Source organism: Nyctereutes procyonoides, unplaced genomic scaffold (assembly GCF_905146905.1).
Source record: "Nyctereutes procyonoides isolate TBG_1078 unplaced genomic scaffold, NYPRO_anot_genome, whole genome shotgun sequence".
NCBI classification, from domain to species: Eukaryota; Metazoa; Chordata; class Mammalia; order Carnivora; family Canidae; genus Nyctereutes; species Nyctereutes procyonoides.
Window position 1 is genome coordinate 28,484,341 of NW_026575042.1, and position 14,209 is coordinate 28,498,549.

Below are 14,209 nucleotides of genomic sequence, written 5' to 3' on the forward strand. Positions count from 1 at the left end.
CAATAAGTCCTTGAACAGCGTCTTGCTCTAAGTGTTGTGAGATCGAGTGAGATGGTCAAGAAACAATTCTTGAGACATTTTATGGTACAACTTAGTTTATTTAAGTAGCGCAGGGACAGGAAGGGCTGCACTTTTGCTGTATGAAGCTGGTGGTTTTATGCTCAGTGCTCATGGGGGAGGGGATGTGCAGGGAGTATTAGATTATGAATGTTTTCTTCAAATTTCTACTCATCGAACTACTTTCTCAAGATTTCTCTGGTGCTTATCATTCAGCATGGTATTAACTATCAGTGAGATGTACAGGCAGTCATGAGACCCTTTAAATATGTAGTAAATAGTACATATTTGATCCTTATCGAAATTATGCAGGCTATAAGTCAGCTTTCTGGGCTAAAGGTGAACATTTTCCTGCTTCTATTCCTCATCATAAAAGTAATCTAAAATATGTTTTTATCTTTTTAATTACTTCCTTCATAGCTGTTTACTGATTGAAGTGATGCAGCAACTGAGAATTGTAATTCTTTTTTTTTTAAGATTTTATTTATTTATTTATGAGAGACACAGAGAAATAGAGAGAGAGAGAGAGAGAGAGAGGCAGAAACATAGGCAGAGGGAGAAGCAGGCTCTATGCAGGGAGCCTAATGTGGGACTCGATCTCTGGGATCCCAGGATCACGCCGTGGGCCAAAGGCAGGTGATAAACCGCTGAGTCATGCAGGGATCCCCGAGAATTGTAATTCTTGATTTAAATAATGGAATGTAGAAAAGGTGTAATTGTATGTCCTTCATACTATCCAAAACCATTATGAAATCTTAACACTTAAAACAAAATCTCTCAATTATTCCTTGCCCCTAGTCTGGTTTATATATAAATATAAGATCAGAAGAAAGAAAACTTTACCACTTCGAATGATAAAATCACTATTCCTATACTGTTCAGTGGCTTTTAGATCCTTACATGTGTTTAATATGTATTCTGTTGATTTTTCAATAAAGCATATTAATGAATATATCTCAATTACCTATTGAATAATCTCTCTAAATGCCTGACTGTAATTATTTACTCTTAGGATTACACTTCCATTTTAGCAGTAATTTCAACTCTGAAAAGATAAACCCAAGGGAATCTAAAATAGTTTCTGCTTGGAGCATGATTTCCCCAGTGTCCGAAGGTTAAATAAGAACAAGTGAATAGATGTAGACAATGGCCAAGAATGTCATAAAATCAAGTCCTTATTAATTAATACATTCTTGAATGCCATCAAATGAGCTATGGGGCAGGTATTCTAGGCTTAAGAGTTAATGCCCATCAAGGTATCAGAGTGCCCCATTGAGTTGAAAGATGCAAGAATTCCACAAAACAAAATGACAATTTGTAATTGGTAATTCAATAAACAGGGCAGCTTCTCACATATTCTCTAATGGGTCACTGAGATAGCTTTAAGGAAATGGGAGCCAAGAGGATATTGGATTCCCGGCTTTGACGCTGAATAGTGAGAAATTCTTGTTCAGAGTTTCACCTGTGTGAGTTGCAGCCTTGTCAGCTATAAAAAGCAATTAGGAAGATCTACTCTGCTTACCTCACAAGGTTGTGAGGATTAAATTTAAGTATGTACATGGAAGTGTTATGTCAAGGGAAAAGCCCTAAACAAATGTGTTTTGTTGGCTGTTCAGTGAAAATTGATTCGAATTTCCTTAAAAGTAATACAAATTCTTTAATCAAGTATGCAATCTTTATCTTTCCAAGTGCTTTTTCAGAGTCAAAATGAGCAATTTAATTGTTTAAATTAGGGAAGAATATATTTAGTTTTTTTCCCTAATGTCATAGCTTTTTAACTGCCCTAAGTTAGAAAATAGAAACAAGTTGATGTGCAAGCTTCAAAATAATAAATATTTTTGTCAAGTTTGTTGGAAAAAAATGACTTTGCTAAACTTAATTTTATTTTAGCAATTTCACAGTAGAATCTATCACTAAGTAGTCATTACCTGAGTAATTAAACAAGAAAAAATAATTAAACTAGAAAAAATCTGGTCTAGGACATACAACTATGTAAGAAAATAAAAATTCTAAAATCGAACTAGTTTTCAAGAATAATGTGCAGAATCACATAATTTAAAAAAACTCCTGATTAGTAATTAAGTACAATTTTTCAAAGGAGTTTCTGAAATTAATAGCCAATTTTTTACTCTCTATGCTAATATGGAAATCACCTAATTTAAAAAACAGACAATATTCCCTTGTTCAGTTTCTCTGACATCTTATTCTGTAACTTCCCATTGATTAACATTGCCTTTAATATTTAGAGTACATTATTTAACATTTTATAATTTGCATTGTCATAGTATTTTGAATTCTCTCATCTTGTATAGGAGCAGCCAAATCATCAACCAACTAATACATTAACCTATTTATCTAAAGCAAACTATTTTTTCTCATTTAAACTTTATCAATTAGGATGCTCCCAGCTATAAGCAACAGAAAATATAATTAAAAAGGAAGTCCTGTGGTAGGACAGGACTTGATTGATTTGTTAGCTTAATTGTGTATCAAAGGACTTGACTTCCTCTGATCACTACTTTGCCATCCTTAGTGTTGGCTTTTCTGAGGAAGAGGGGTTGGTGGAGTAATAAGGTGGCTGCAGCACTTCCAAACACTTAAAATTATGGGGAAGACTTGTTAAACCACAGATTGCGGAGTCCAACCACCCAGAATTTCTGACTCAGTAGGTCTGAGTGGGTTCTGAGAATTTACATTGCTAATGAATTCCCAAGTGATGCTGATGCTGCTGGTAGTGGGGGCCATAATTTGAGAAACACTAATATAGACTAATGATCCTGGAGGGGAATGGATGTTTGAGGATCACTGCTAACAATCATTATAAGATGTACTTTATGATTTGGAATATAACAGAGAGTTCCTTTTGCTCTCCTCATAGGGCCTGATGCCATTTCTAGTTTGTCAGCTTCTTGTTCAATAATCTAGAGAGGGACACTGTTCGCTTTGAATACTAATATTCCTATGATTGAGGTAGTAGTTTCTTAGAAAATAGTTTTGCATTCAATTGTTTGAACTAGGGACTGCTTGGGCCAGTTCAAGCCTCTAATTTGCACTTCAACTTATTTGTTCCTGGCCTGTAGAAAGCTTTTTTTCTCTTTCTTTCCAAAATTCTCATTTTCTTAATCCTCCCAATATAGAATATTTGGCAATATTATTTTTATTTTTATTTTTTGGGGGCAATATTATTTTTAATATCTTCTGAAATAGGGCTACATAAACATTGCCTTTTATAACCAGGGAGGTTCCCTGAAGGTGTATTTATACACACACATAATATATGCATATATTATATATATATATAAAATGCTAATTTTCCAACTGATAGTTATTTGTAGTGATGGATTCTCTAACCTGAAGATTTAACAATTTGCTTATGTTGCAAGAACTCCTTCCTGCCAATTTGTAATTCTCCTTCTCTATCATCTATCTTGCAAACCACCTTGCCAAATTGCAATTCTCCTTTCTGTTAGCTATTTTGTAAACTTGTCTCTTTGCTGTGAGTTCCCTATTTTGTGTAGTATGCTCGATAGGAATAGGGTCTTAGTGCATGACTGTCCAGGGCTAAGCTTCTGAATCCTCATAAAACCTTGAGCAATTTCTGTGCCGTTGATCTCCCTCTTTATTATCATAATAGCATTTTTGTGCCTTTTTTCTCATTTATTCTCACAACGGAAAGCACAGTGGAGAGAGATGATTCCTGCAGGAGGCCTGAAAGGACTTGGGACAAGTTCAGGCAAAGATGAAAGCTTTGCAAAAAAATATTTGACTTCTAGAAAATGGTGGGGTAGAAAACTTTTAAGTGTGAAATGTACCATTTTGGTAGTCTTTGGTACTCCTCAAAGCTCTCTCAAACCCCAGTGTGCAACACAGTCAACAGAGATCGAAAATGTTTCTGATGTGAAATTGAGGAAGGATTTGAATGGGAGGAGGCTAAGCTATTACTGCAAACACAGCAAGGGGCCGGTATATATAGTATGGAATCTGTCTGATAGTTTCAACTAATTTATGACACCAACCTATCTGCAAAACTCCCAAAATTAGAAGATGCGGCCAGTGGCAACTTAATGTAGATGGCTATACTAAGGCCTGTTGCTTATACCTAGTCTCCAAGCTGTGTTGTCTAAGCATTAAGAGTAGATTCCTGGATACCTAGGGTAATAACTGAAGACTGTGCGGGAAATTGTAGTGCTTTTGATTTTGCCAGGCATTGATATGCATGCCATCAAAACCCAAAGCAAAAGTTCAGTGAAATTTCCTTGTGCAAGGAAGCAGCCACCTCAACATCCTTATCTTTTAATTTCAAATGGTTATTTGGGTTCAAAATCTGGGTGTGAAATTTCATCTTCGTTGAGCAGTACTCAATTTAATACTTCTTACAATGATTAGGACTTATTCTTGTTCAGACCAAGTTATCCTAGTCAACCCCTTTGTGGTTCAGAGATTTAAGTTCAATTTTAAACCTTGGAAAATCCCTTAATTCTTTGCTTTACAGGACAGTAGAAGCTCATGTTTTAGTTTGATCATAGGTAGCAAGCAGAGAAGTCAAAGATGGGGATTATGTTTAAAAAATAAAAAGGTGAGATTATGTTTACTCATGCAACAATAAATATGTATTCATGATGACCATTTTCCAGATTACTCATTTACTCAATAGGTCCTTATTAGATATACACTACAAATGTTTTTGGGCCAGAGATGCGTTATGCATTTGGAAACCAGACAGAATATCTTCTAAAAGGGTACATTTTATCTTAAGATAAATCTTGGGGGTATATGTAATATTAATATGGGATATTGCATGTCTATATTCTGTGGGAAAAATGAAGTCCAGAGATGACTTCTGGATATGGGACTCATACTCACTTTGTTCTTCCTTTTTCTTATCCTCACCTGTGCCCCCAATTACCCTCACCTCCAATCCAGAAGATTGGTAGGTAGTACATACCAAAGATCACAATTATCACCAAAACCTCAGAATTTGTGAATGGGGAAACTGAGTCATATATAGATTTTTTTTTTTTTAAGATTTTATTTATTTATTCATGAGAGACACACAGAGAGAGGCGGAGACACAGGCAGAGGGAGAAGCAGGCTCCATGCAGGGAGCCTGATGTGGAACTCCATCCCGGGACTCCAAGATCACCTCCTGAGCCCAACGAAGGCAGATGCTTAACCTCTGAGCCACCCAGGCATCCCAGATTTTTTTTTTTTAAATAAAAAAAACACACTTTAAATTCTCTAGTTTCTTTTGCTAAGTTTCAGCATGCATTTCATATTTAGAATGTTAGCAAGTGTAGAAGCTATGCAATTTTGTGGGCTGATAAAATAAATATTTGTAAACTACTTGGGTATCTCTATGCTAGTAAAGCCAACCAAACACACGTAGGTCATTTTTGAGCTCATTTGATTTTTATTCTTGCTTCTTATTTTTACTCTTCCAGCACTGCTAAGATATAGAACCAAGCAGATGTACAGTAATTCTGGCAGGTGATTATTAGACACTTATTCCCTAAGACTCTTCTCACAGTAAGACTGTATTTCCCCAGACTTGACCCTTAGCATGTCCTTTCTCCCACAGGAAGAAAAATACTTCTGCTGTTGCTCTCTTTGAATAGGTTAGCTTGTAACAATAAAGCATTACATCTTTATATGCTTTTAACATATCTACCTTAAAAAAATGACTTTTTTTTTTTTTCTAGCACTAGGTGAAATTCCTTAACTATAAACCTTTGGTACTTAAAACAAGGTTAAAATAGCCTTTAAAATAAAACATTGAGGCAAGATTTTAAAATAACATTTCCCAGGTTAATTTTTTAAATCCTAAAGGCCACATATTTCTTTATCATCTAGGTTTATAAACATGTCAGCTATTGGGCAGCCCCGGTGGCCCAGTGGTTTAGCGCCACATTTGGTCCAGAGCGTGATCCTGGAGTCCTGGGATCGAGTCCCGCATCGGGCTTCCTGAGTGGAGCCTGTTTCTCCCTCTGCCTGTGTCTCTGCCTCTCTCTCTGTGTGTGTTTTTCATGAATAAATAAATAAAATCTTTAAAAAATGTCAGCTATCACATTTTATATTAAAAACAAGATGCCTTACATCCTTTGTGTAACAAGGTGCAGTATAAATAGAACACTATGGTAGTCCTTCCTCAATCTTCCCTATTTGTAGTATTTCCCCCAAGCAGAGAGGCCTGACAAATTCCCCTTTATTGCTCATATGTATCAGACACATTTAATTAATTTTGCAAGTTAAATATTCAGAACCAAATGAGTGGGTTTTTAGAATGATTCATAAAGAAGAAAACAGAAGGAACTTGAACATAATACATTTCATTGCCATTAATCTCATTCTAGGTAGCTAATAGTCCATGCTTTCACTTGTTTGATCTTATACTTTTATAGTGCCTATAAAATACAACCTGTCTTTATCAGATCCTCACAATCTTTTGAGAGAAAGGATACTTATCTATGCTTACATCTGTATCTAGAATATAATATATATGTACGTTATGTATAGGTGAATGTATATACACACATGTATGTATATGTACATAAGGCAGTGCACATATATTTTAGCCCCCTTCCCCCAAGATGAGGAGGTGGAGATTGCTACACAAAAGTCTCATGGCAGGTTAGCTGATCAGATGACAAAACCGAGAGAAAGACGACGATGTCTTTTTTCTTTCTTTTTTGAGAACAAGGATTTCTGAAGCTCAAAGTTCAAGCACTCCCCACTGCTCTGGCTTGAACAGTGTTAATAAATGCTATCTTTCACTTACATAGGAAGTCAAAGTCGGTGGTACTGATGTTGGCTAGCTTGGGTGGAAGAGGTGTTCAGACACAGAACAGAGGATCACTCTGTGGAGATGTGTTGATGAGGGTGAAGGATCAGGGGAGTGGTTGAACCAGCAGCTATCCTTTAAGGCTTTTGCTGCTCCCAAGCCCAGGAATTTGTGAGACGACCGATGGTGGATTAGGAATGCAGGCAGTATGTAATAATTCTTCTGGACAAAGCTGGTTTTATCCAGTTTCTTTTTTTGCCTTAGTAATAGGAACAATGGCTTTCACAATTTAGGCAAGCAAAAAGTAAAATTCCAGTGTAAGCTACTTTAGGTGTAAACCATGGGGTGAGATATATCTTTGGGAGAGGGGGGTGGAGTTAATTATGAATTCAGTGTTAATGCTGGGGCATTGCAGTGCACAACAGATAATTCTGAAGTTACCTCAGATAAAATCTCTGAGCTAATTAAAGCAATCCAGTATCAGATTCTGTACAGGGAAATTACTCTCTATTTTGTAAGATCATAGGTTAGTCTCAAATAATGTCTACATTTGCATCTTCTACTTTAGATGCTTATGTTTTTAATAGGATGCTGTGGCGTCAAGGTCCAAAAGGATAGTAACCAATAGTCATTAAAGATTAATCACAACACTGAGTAAGAGATAGCACGTTCATTGCATTACAAATGATGCTTATAACACCACTGGGTAGGCAAAAATCTCTAAGCATGTAAGCCAGAAGCGTCGTGGATAGTAACTCGGGACATTAGAAACTAGTTTCATATTTATGGTTTGGGAATTTTTTTTTTTTGTTAACTTTTTTTTTTTTTAAATTTTTTTTTATTTTTTTATTTTTTTTTATTTATGATAGTCACAGAGAGAGAGAGAGAGAGAGAGAGAGGCAGACACACAGGCAGAGGGAGAAGCAGGCTCCATGCACCGGGAGCCCGACGTGGGATTCGATCCCGGGTCTCCAGAATCGCGCCCTGGGCCAAAGGCAGGCGCCAAACCGCTGCGCCACCCAGGGATCCCTTTTTTATTTTTATTTTTATTTTTTTTTATTTATGATGGTTTGGGAATTTTAAAGTGACTTCGTCGAATAAAACCTTAAACCTTAACGTTTCTTCATTGAGAAGTGCATCTGGATCTGGAAAGCTGTCCAGAGCTTTTGACCCTAGACTAATTCCCTCATATTTGGGATTAAATGGGGAACACAGGTAACCCGGTTCGGTTGTTTATTTTGACGTCGAACATGTGGTCAGAGAACACGTTACAGGATCTGAGATAAGGGGCAAGTTTCTTTTTTTTTTTTAATGAGAAAAGGTGTTAATGGAGAAAAATACCTCTAGCACACAAGGGAGGGCTTCTGCCGTCGGGTTCTTGGTGGCGGAAGCGGTCGAACTCAGCAGGTGTAGCCCTGCCCTCTAGCGGATCTGGGTGTGAGAGGACTTCGTTTCAGTCTGTTTCTGGTTTACCAAGGCTTATTTATTAACATCAACTGTCCATAAAAAAGAATTACTTATGGCGGGGGGAGGGGGGGTTGTCTGGGTTAAGATGCTGAGCAAGTGAAAGGTTCAGGCGGCAAAAGACGCAGCCAGTGGCCGAAGGTGGATCGCCTTCTCCGGCTTCCGCGTGTGGACGCTCAGTTAGCGGCCAGGTGTTCCAACCTTTCGGGTTCCACACACCTGAAGAGGCGGAGTCCCTCCCCCGAGCTCTGCAGCTGATGCTCGCCGTCTCCGCACACACGGGCCCCGGAGTACACCGACCCCTTGGCCGCACACACCTTGGGGAAGCCGCCCCGCGACGACCTGCGCCCGCGGTCGGAGCCAAGCGGCCGTCCCGGGGGCCTGCGAGGGCGCGTGGCAAGCCCCACGGAGGACCGCAGTCTCTCTGCGTTCGCCCCTTCCCTCGGAGGTCCTCGCGTCGCCCGCCGAGATTGTGACGGCCATCCCGACGGCCCCATCCGTGGGGAGGGGGCTCCCCAGGTCGCCCCTCGAGCACCTGCGGGGCGCGGAGCACGCGCGGGCCTGCCCGCTTGGCCCGACCCCGCGGCGGCCTCTCGACCATGCGTGGCCGCGGCTGGGAAGCGGCCGGGCCTCCGCCCCTCGCGCCCTGTGGGTGCGTGGAAACGGGCGGGCGCCGGAGGTCGGCGAGGAGCCTCCACAGGGCGGGTAGGGCCGGGGAGGGCCTCGCGCCCGGCGCGCCCTCCCGCGGGACTGCTCCGCACCCGCAACCAGCCACGCTTTGGCGGCGGGCGGCGGGCGGCGGGCGGCTCGGCGGGAGCTTCACTTCCGCCGTCTGCGCCTGTGCGTGACAGTGCGCGTGCGCGCGCTCCTCTCGCGGCGGAAGTGGTCGCGACAAAGCTCGGCCCGCGGCGGGCCCCGGAGTGCGGAGCGTGCTGGGGCGGGGGGCGGCGGGGAGGGGCCGAGCGCAGGAGGCGGAGGCGGGAGCAGAGCCGCGCGGCCGCGCCGAAGCGGCGGGGCCGACCGTGACGGGTCGCCTCACCTCCTCTCCTTTCCCCTCCCCGACCGCCCTCAGTGCGCTCCCTCCTCACGCCGGGAGCAGGCTCCCGCTTGGCGCCGCCGCTCGGCGGGCCACTCCTTTTGGCCCCAAGCGTGCGGGGCGCTCCCGCGAGCCTCGCGGGTGAGTCCCCCCGATCCCCGCCCCCCATCCCGCAGCCCGGAGGACCGGGTTCTGGGGCTTCGGGAGGGCACCAGTATAACCTAGTGCCCCTCATTTCCAGAAACTTCCAGGTCCTGAGGGAGGGAGCGTCCGGGGGATACCCCGGCCCGCGGGTGTCTCTAGGGCGCCGCCCCGCCGGCTGGAGCTGGGGGCGTCGCGGGGGGCTGAGGCGGGGGGGGGGGGGGCGGGGCGGGGGCTCCCTCCTCTGCGCGTCTCCCGTCAGCGCCGCTTCTCCCGGTTTCTCTTGCAGATGCTGCTGCTAGGGGTGGTGGGAGCAGCCGTGGGACGTGTGGCCGGGAGAGGGGGTGACAGCCTGGGATTCCGGGGGCTTCTCTTCCTTGTCCTCCTCTCCTCTCTATTCCCAGTGTGGCCGCGGCTGACACTAAAGACTTTGTAGCCATCAACCCAAGTGCAGTTTCGATGGAAAATGAAGGTAAAGGCCCCTGGCAGACGGATTGCAACGCGGAGTTGAGGGTGTGGTGGTTTGCTTTTAAGTTGCCTTTCTTTTTTTCCACCTTTTTATTTTCCCGATTATTTTTTTCCCCCCATTTGTGAAGTATCCAAGGAATTGCTTTCTTGGGATGCTAGCATTTATTTTGGTAACCTAGGGCATTTCGGAAATTAAGGCACTATGGGCTGACGGAGCTTTATTCTGCTTTCCTGAGAGAGCTGCTGTCTTTAGGGAATGGAAGGGAAGTTTTCATTTCTGATAGCATCTGTGCTGGTTTTAAATAGCTATTTGAAAGGAATCACTCGAGGGGAAATGGAAAGGGAGAGAGAAGGGGATGCACTGCCTCTCCGTATTATTTGCATATCAAGCCTTGATAATGTTATGTGACTGGATTAGTTTATAAGAAACGAGACAATTTTTAATTCATGGAGATTTGTTTTTCACTTCATAAAAAAAAATAACTTTGAATTTAACAGAATGTTAATGAGATTTCCTCTCTTAAAGTTCCTCCCTATTTGAGAACATCATTTAGGAGGTTGACAGTGGAACTTGTTTGTCCACTGTGCGCTTTGGACCACTAGATTATCATTCACATGTTACTTGATTTCTTTGGTCGCATCAAAGTATTTAATGCCTTTTCACTAAACAGCCCTGGTGATTTTCCAAAAGCGTCGAATAACTCTGAATATTATTTTCTCTCCTGAAACAACCACACTTATTCATTCCCCGGACTGACTTCTGACTTGTGTGTGATAATCTTTCTTTTTTTCTTTCCCCGCCCTGGTCTGCAAGATGCTATGAAAGATACTTACACAAATTACAGTTTGTCTTCTTGTGTCTTTTGGTTTTTAAAATCTGAACTGGTACAAAGGAGATGCAGTGGGGTTTGCTGGTTGCTTTCTCACTTGTTTTTCCCATTTTAAGAACGTAAGCTCAATTGCCCTAGGTAGGACTGGTAATTTTCGCATAGATATTTCTTGTATGCATGATCTGTTTTGCTGCCTGAGACCCCGGGATATGTGGGAAATACGAGAGGCACGATTATATTGCTCAGTTTTACTCTACGATGAATAATTGGTGGAAGACATTTTCTGAAATATTGAAGTATGTAACTGCAGAGGAGTTATGCCAACCTAGTAGGGTCATTAGAAGGAGCATTTGAAAGCAGTGATGTTTTTGTTTGATGGAATGGAGAAATCACTTTTCTGAGGCTTTCTCTTTGTCTTGATTTACAGATTTCAGAAAGGCAAATCCTTTCTTCACAAGAGACAAAGAATAGTAAATGCATTTGTATACCTGTTTCTTGGTGGTTGTATCTTAAATAACATCTATGCCTTCTGCTTGCAGAGTGTTACCAGGTTTAAGAGAGTAGTCTAAAGTAGGTGTATTCTTAGGTGTTGCTTTTGTCTCTTGATCTCTTAGGAAAAGGGGCATGACTAATAAAGCCGACTCTCATATTGTCTATTGACGTGAGAGGGAGTGGTGGGGAGACGGAAGCATGCTGCATGCTTGTGTCTGATTGAGTCTTTATTATTTGACTTCATAGTAAAAGATTATACTTAAAAACTTGCCGGGGTTTTCTGCCTTATGATAATCAAGAGGCCTTTTTGTCAATTTCTCATTACCATGACATGTTTTCCTTTCTCACGTAAACATTTTTAAGAAAAATTTGTATATAACCTAGAATTATCAATGGCCTATTTTGAAATACATAGAATATTACTGCTTTCCTTTTATAGTTAGTATCTTCCTTTGACATGTGAATCAACATCTTGGGAGTGTGGAAAAAAATGGATTCAAACCATGCCTTAACCACTGAAAGTTGTGTGACTTTAAACAAATTACAGTATACCCTTGAATAATGTGGGATTTAGGGGGGCCACCACCCCTAGTTGAAAATGTACTATAATTTTTGGCTCCCCCAGAACTTAACTACTAATACCTTACTATTGACTGGAAGCCATATAATTGATAATAAAATGGATTAACACATATTTTGTATATGTATTGTATACTCTATTCTTATAAAAAATTAAGTTAGAGAGAAGAAAATGGTAAGAAAATTATAAAGAAGGTGAAACACATTTATTGTACTGTGGGAAATCTTCATGCAAGTGAGCCTGCACAGTTCAAACCTGTGTTCAAGGGTTAACTGTATTTCACCTTTCTTAGCTTCTGTTTCCTCATCTGTAAATTGAGATTGATAATACTTAGTTACATACTTAAGAGGGTTACATAGTAAAGAAGTTAGAAACTTATTTTTGAGAGAGAGGAAAGAATTTAAGAGCATGCACTGTGGATCCTGGCAATCCAATTTGAATGCTGGATCCCCACTTAGCATAATTTGGCTTTTTGTGCTTCAATTTCTTCATCTATAATAAAATAAGGGTACTTGACAGAACCTGCCATATGAGATTGTTAAAAACATTTAGAACAGTATCTGGCACATAGTAAGTGCTCAATAAATGATTATTATAAGTAGCCTTACCTGGTGTTTGCACGCAATTATGCCATGTTACATTAATGTTATGATAGCTGAATATTGAAAGGAGGAACAGTAGTGGTGAAAATCCTCTGTATGAAGTTGCTGTTTTTAGGGAATTGGTGAGTTAAGTACATAATTTTCTGTACTGTTATGCCTTTAGTTCTATAGAGAAGGTTGGGGCTCCAACAAGAAACCTGGGGCCAGTGTGGAAGGAGACAGGTTTGGATTTAAATCCTAACAGGTAGCTTTTTTCTCTCCTTAAAAAAACTGATGAGTTACTGTGCTTCTAAGTCTTCCCATCTGTAAATAGGATAATGCCCTTTGGAGGTTTGATGTGAAGAATTAATGAAGCCTGGTGTATGAAGTGCCCAGAATGATGGTTGACACATGGTTAGCATGCATGAGTGATTGAGTGATTGCTACTGTTCCCCAGAAAGAGACTTCTCTAGTAGGTATATAGATAAATTACATCTCTAGGTATGTACAGGATAGAATTGATAGTGGCTTCCAGGGGCAATTAGCACGAAGGTTCTTAGATAGTGTGCCATGTGTACAATGGTTCTTGGAGAGAATGACTTTATCCTTGTGTTGCCTTTCAGCAGTGGTGGTAATTTTCTTTAGAACTTAAGTTTCAGTTCTTCTGGACCTTTCTCCCATGTCTCACTTAAACGGTATCAGCAAAGCCTACCTGGTTTTTAGCCAGTCTCCAGATTGCTTTGTGAACATTTCCTGCCAGTCACAGGAAGTATTTGAAGTGTTAATTTCCTGGAATTTCAGGGATTGGTCCTAGGCATCCCTTTGTGGGACTCATTTTGCATGTTTGGAACTCCTTTTTGCATGTTTATTTTGAATTTAAATAGATACCACCTAGGAACCGGAGATGTACGAGTAAAATGGCTCTTTTCCTGATTTTTAAAAAATTATTTGTGCTTAAAGGGATGGCTTATAAGCTGGAGAATTTTGCACACAGTTTCTTCTTCCCAGTAATGGGTTGTTTCCTTTGGAGTAAATTTGGCTTTTCTCCTAGAAAAATATGAATTTAATGTACCTGAAACTAATAAAGCTTTAAATATTTCTTTGACTAGTGTATAGAAATGTAATAGTCTTCAAGATTTCAGGATGTGTTTAATTTATACTTACAGGCAGGGCTAATTTGTCTAGTATAAATTACCTTGATCTCTTTGGGTTGCATTTGGAAATGATAGTATGTTTATTTATGTTTTACTTTATTTATTTATTTATTAAAAATATCATTTATTTATTCATGAGAGACACAGGGAGAGAGAGAGGCAGAGACATAGGCAGAGGGAGAAGCAGGCTCCATGTGGGGAGCCTGATGTGGAACTCCATCCTGGGACTCCAGGATCACGCCCGGGGCCAAAGGCAGGCGCCCAACCGCTGAGCCACCCAGGCATCCTTATGCTTTACTTTAAAAATAGTTTCTTGGTCAAATTATTAATCATTTAAGAATGTCTCAAAAGATTGTGTGTTAGGATAAGGATAGTTGGAGGAACTGTAAATAAAACGGAAAACCACCTTAATTACCTTCTTTTAATTAGAAATAGGAAACCAGGTTATAAAAGTATTTTATATCTTTAGATGTGGAAAACATTTCGTTTGCGCTTTTGTCAGTAAAGTAATATTCTTAGTATTTCTAGAAAAGAGTTGAAATTGAAAGAGATTATGTATATAACAGCATCTTATAAAATGTAGTAACTTAACCTAGAGGAAGGATGCTGCAGAGATTATTTGTAAGCA

The 14,209-nt window shown here is 40.7% G+C and overlaps 1 protein-coding gene across 7 annotated transcripts in view; it reads left to right on the top strand.

Moving 5' to 3' along the window:
- Positions 1–14,209, top strand: part of ATP2C1 (ATPase secretory pathway Ca2+ transporting 1) — a 164,580-nt gene that overhangs the window by 22,638 nt on the left and 127,733 nt on the right. For 2 of the 7 annotated variants that reach the window (XM_055321425.1, XM_055321423.1), the window contains exons 1-2: positions 9,337–9,476; positions 9,766–9,948. The exons of 3 other annotated variants lie outside the window; for them this stretch is intronic. Coding sequence is in view for 1 of the 4 variants with exons in the window: in XM_055321423.1 (XP_055177398.1) it covers positions 9,943–9,948 (6 nt within the window). In the remaining 3 variants the exon portion in view is untranslated. Of the gene's footprint in view, positions 1–9,212; positions 9,477–9,765; positions 9,949–14,209 lie in introns of those variants that run through there. 2 more of the 7 variants (XM_055321428.1, XM_055321426.1) reach the window with 2 other exon arrangements.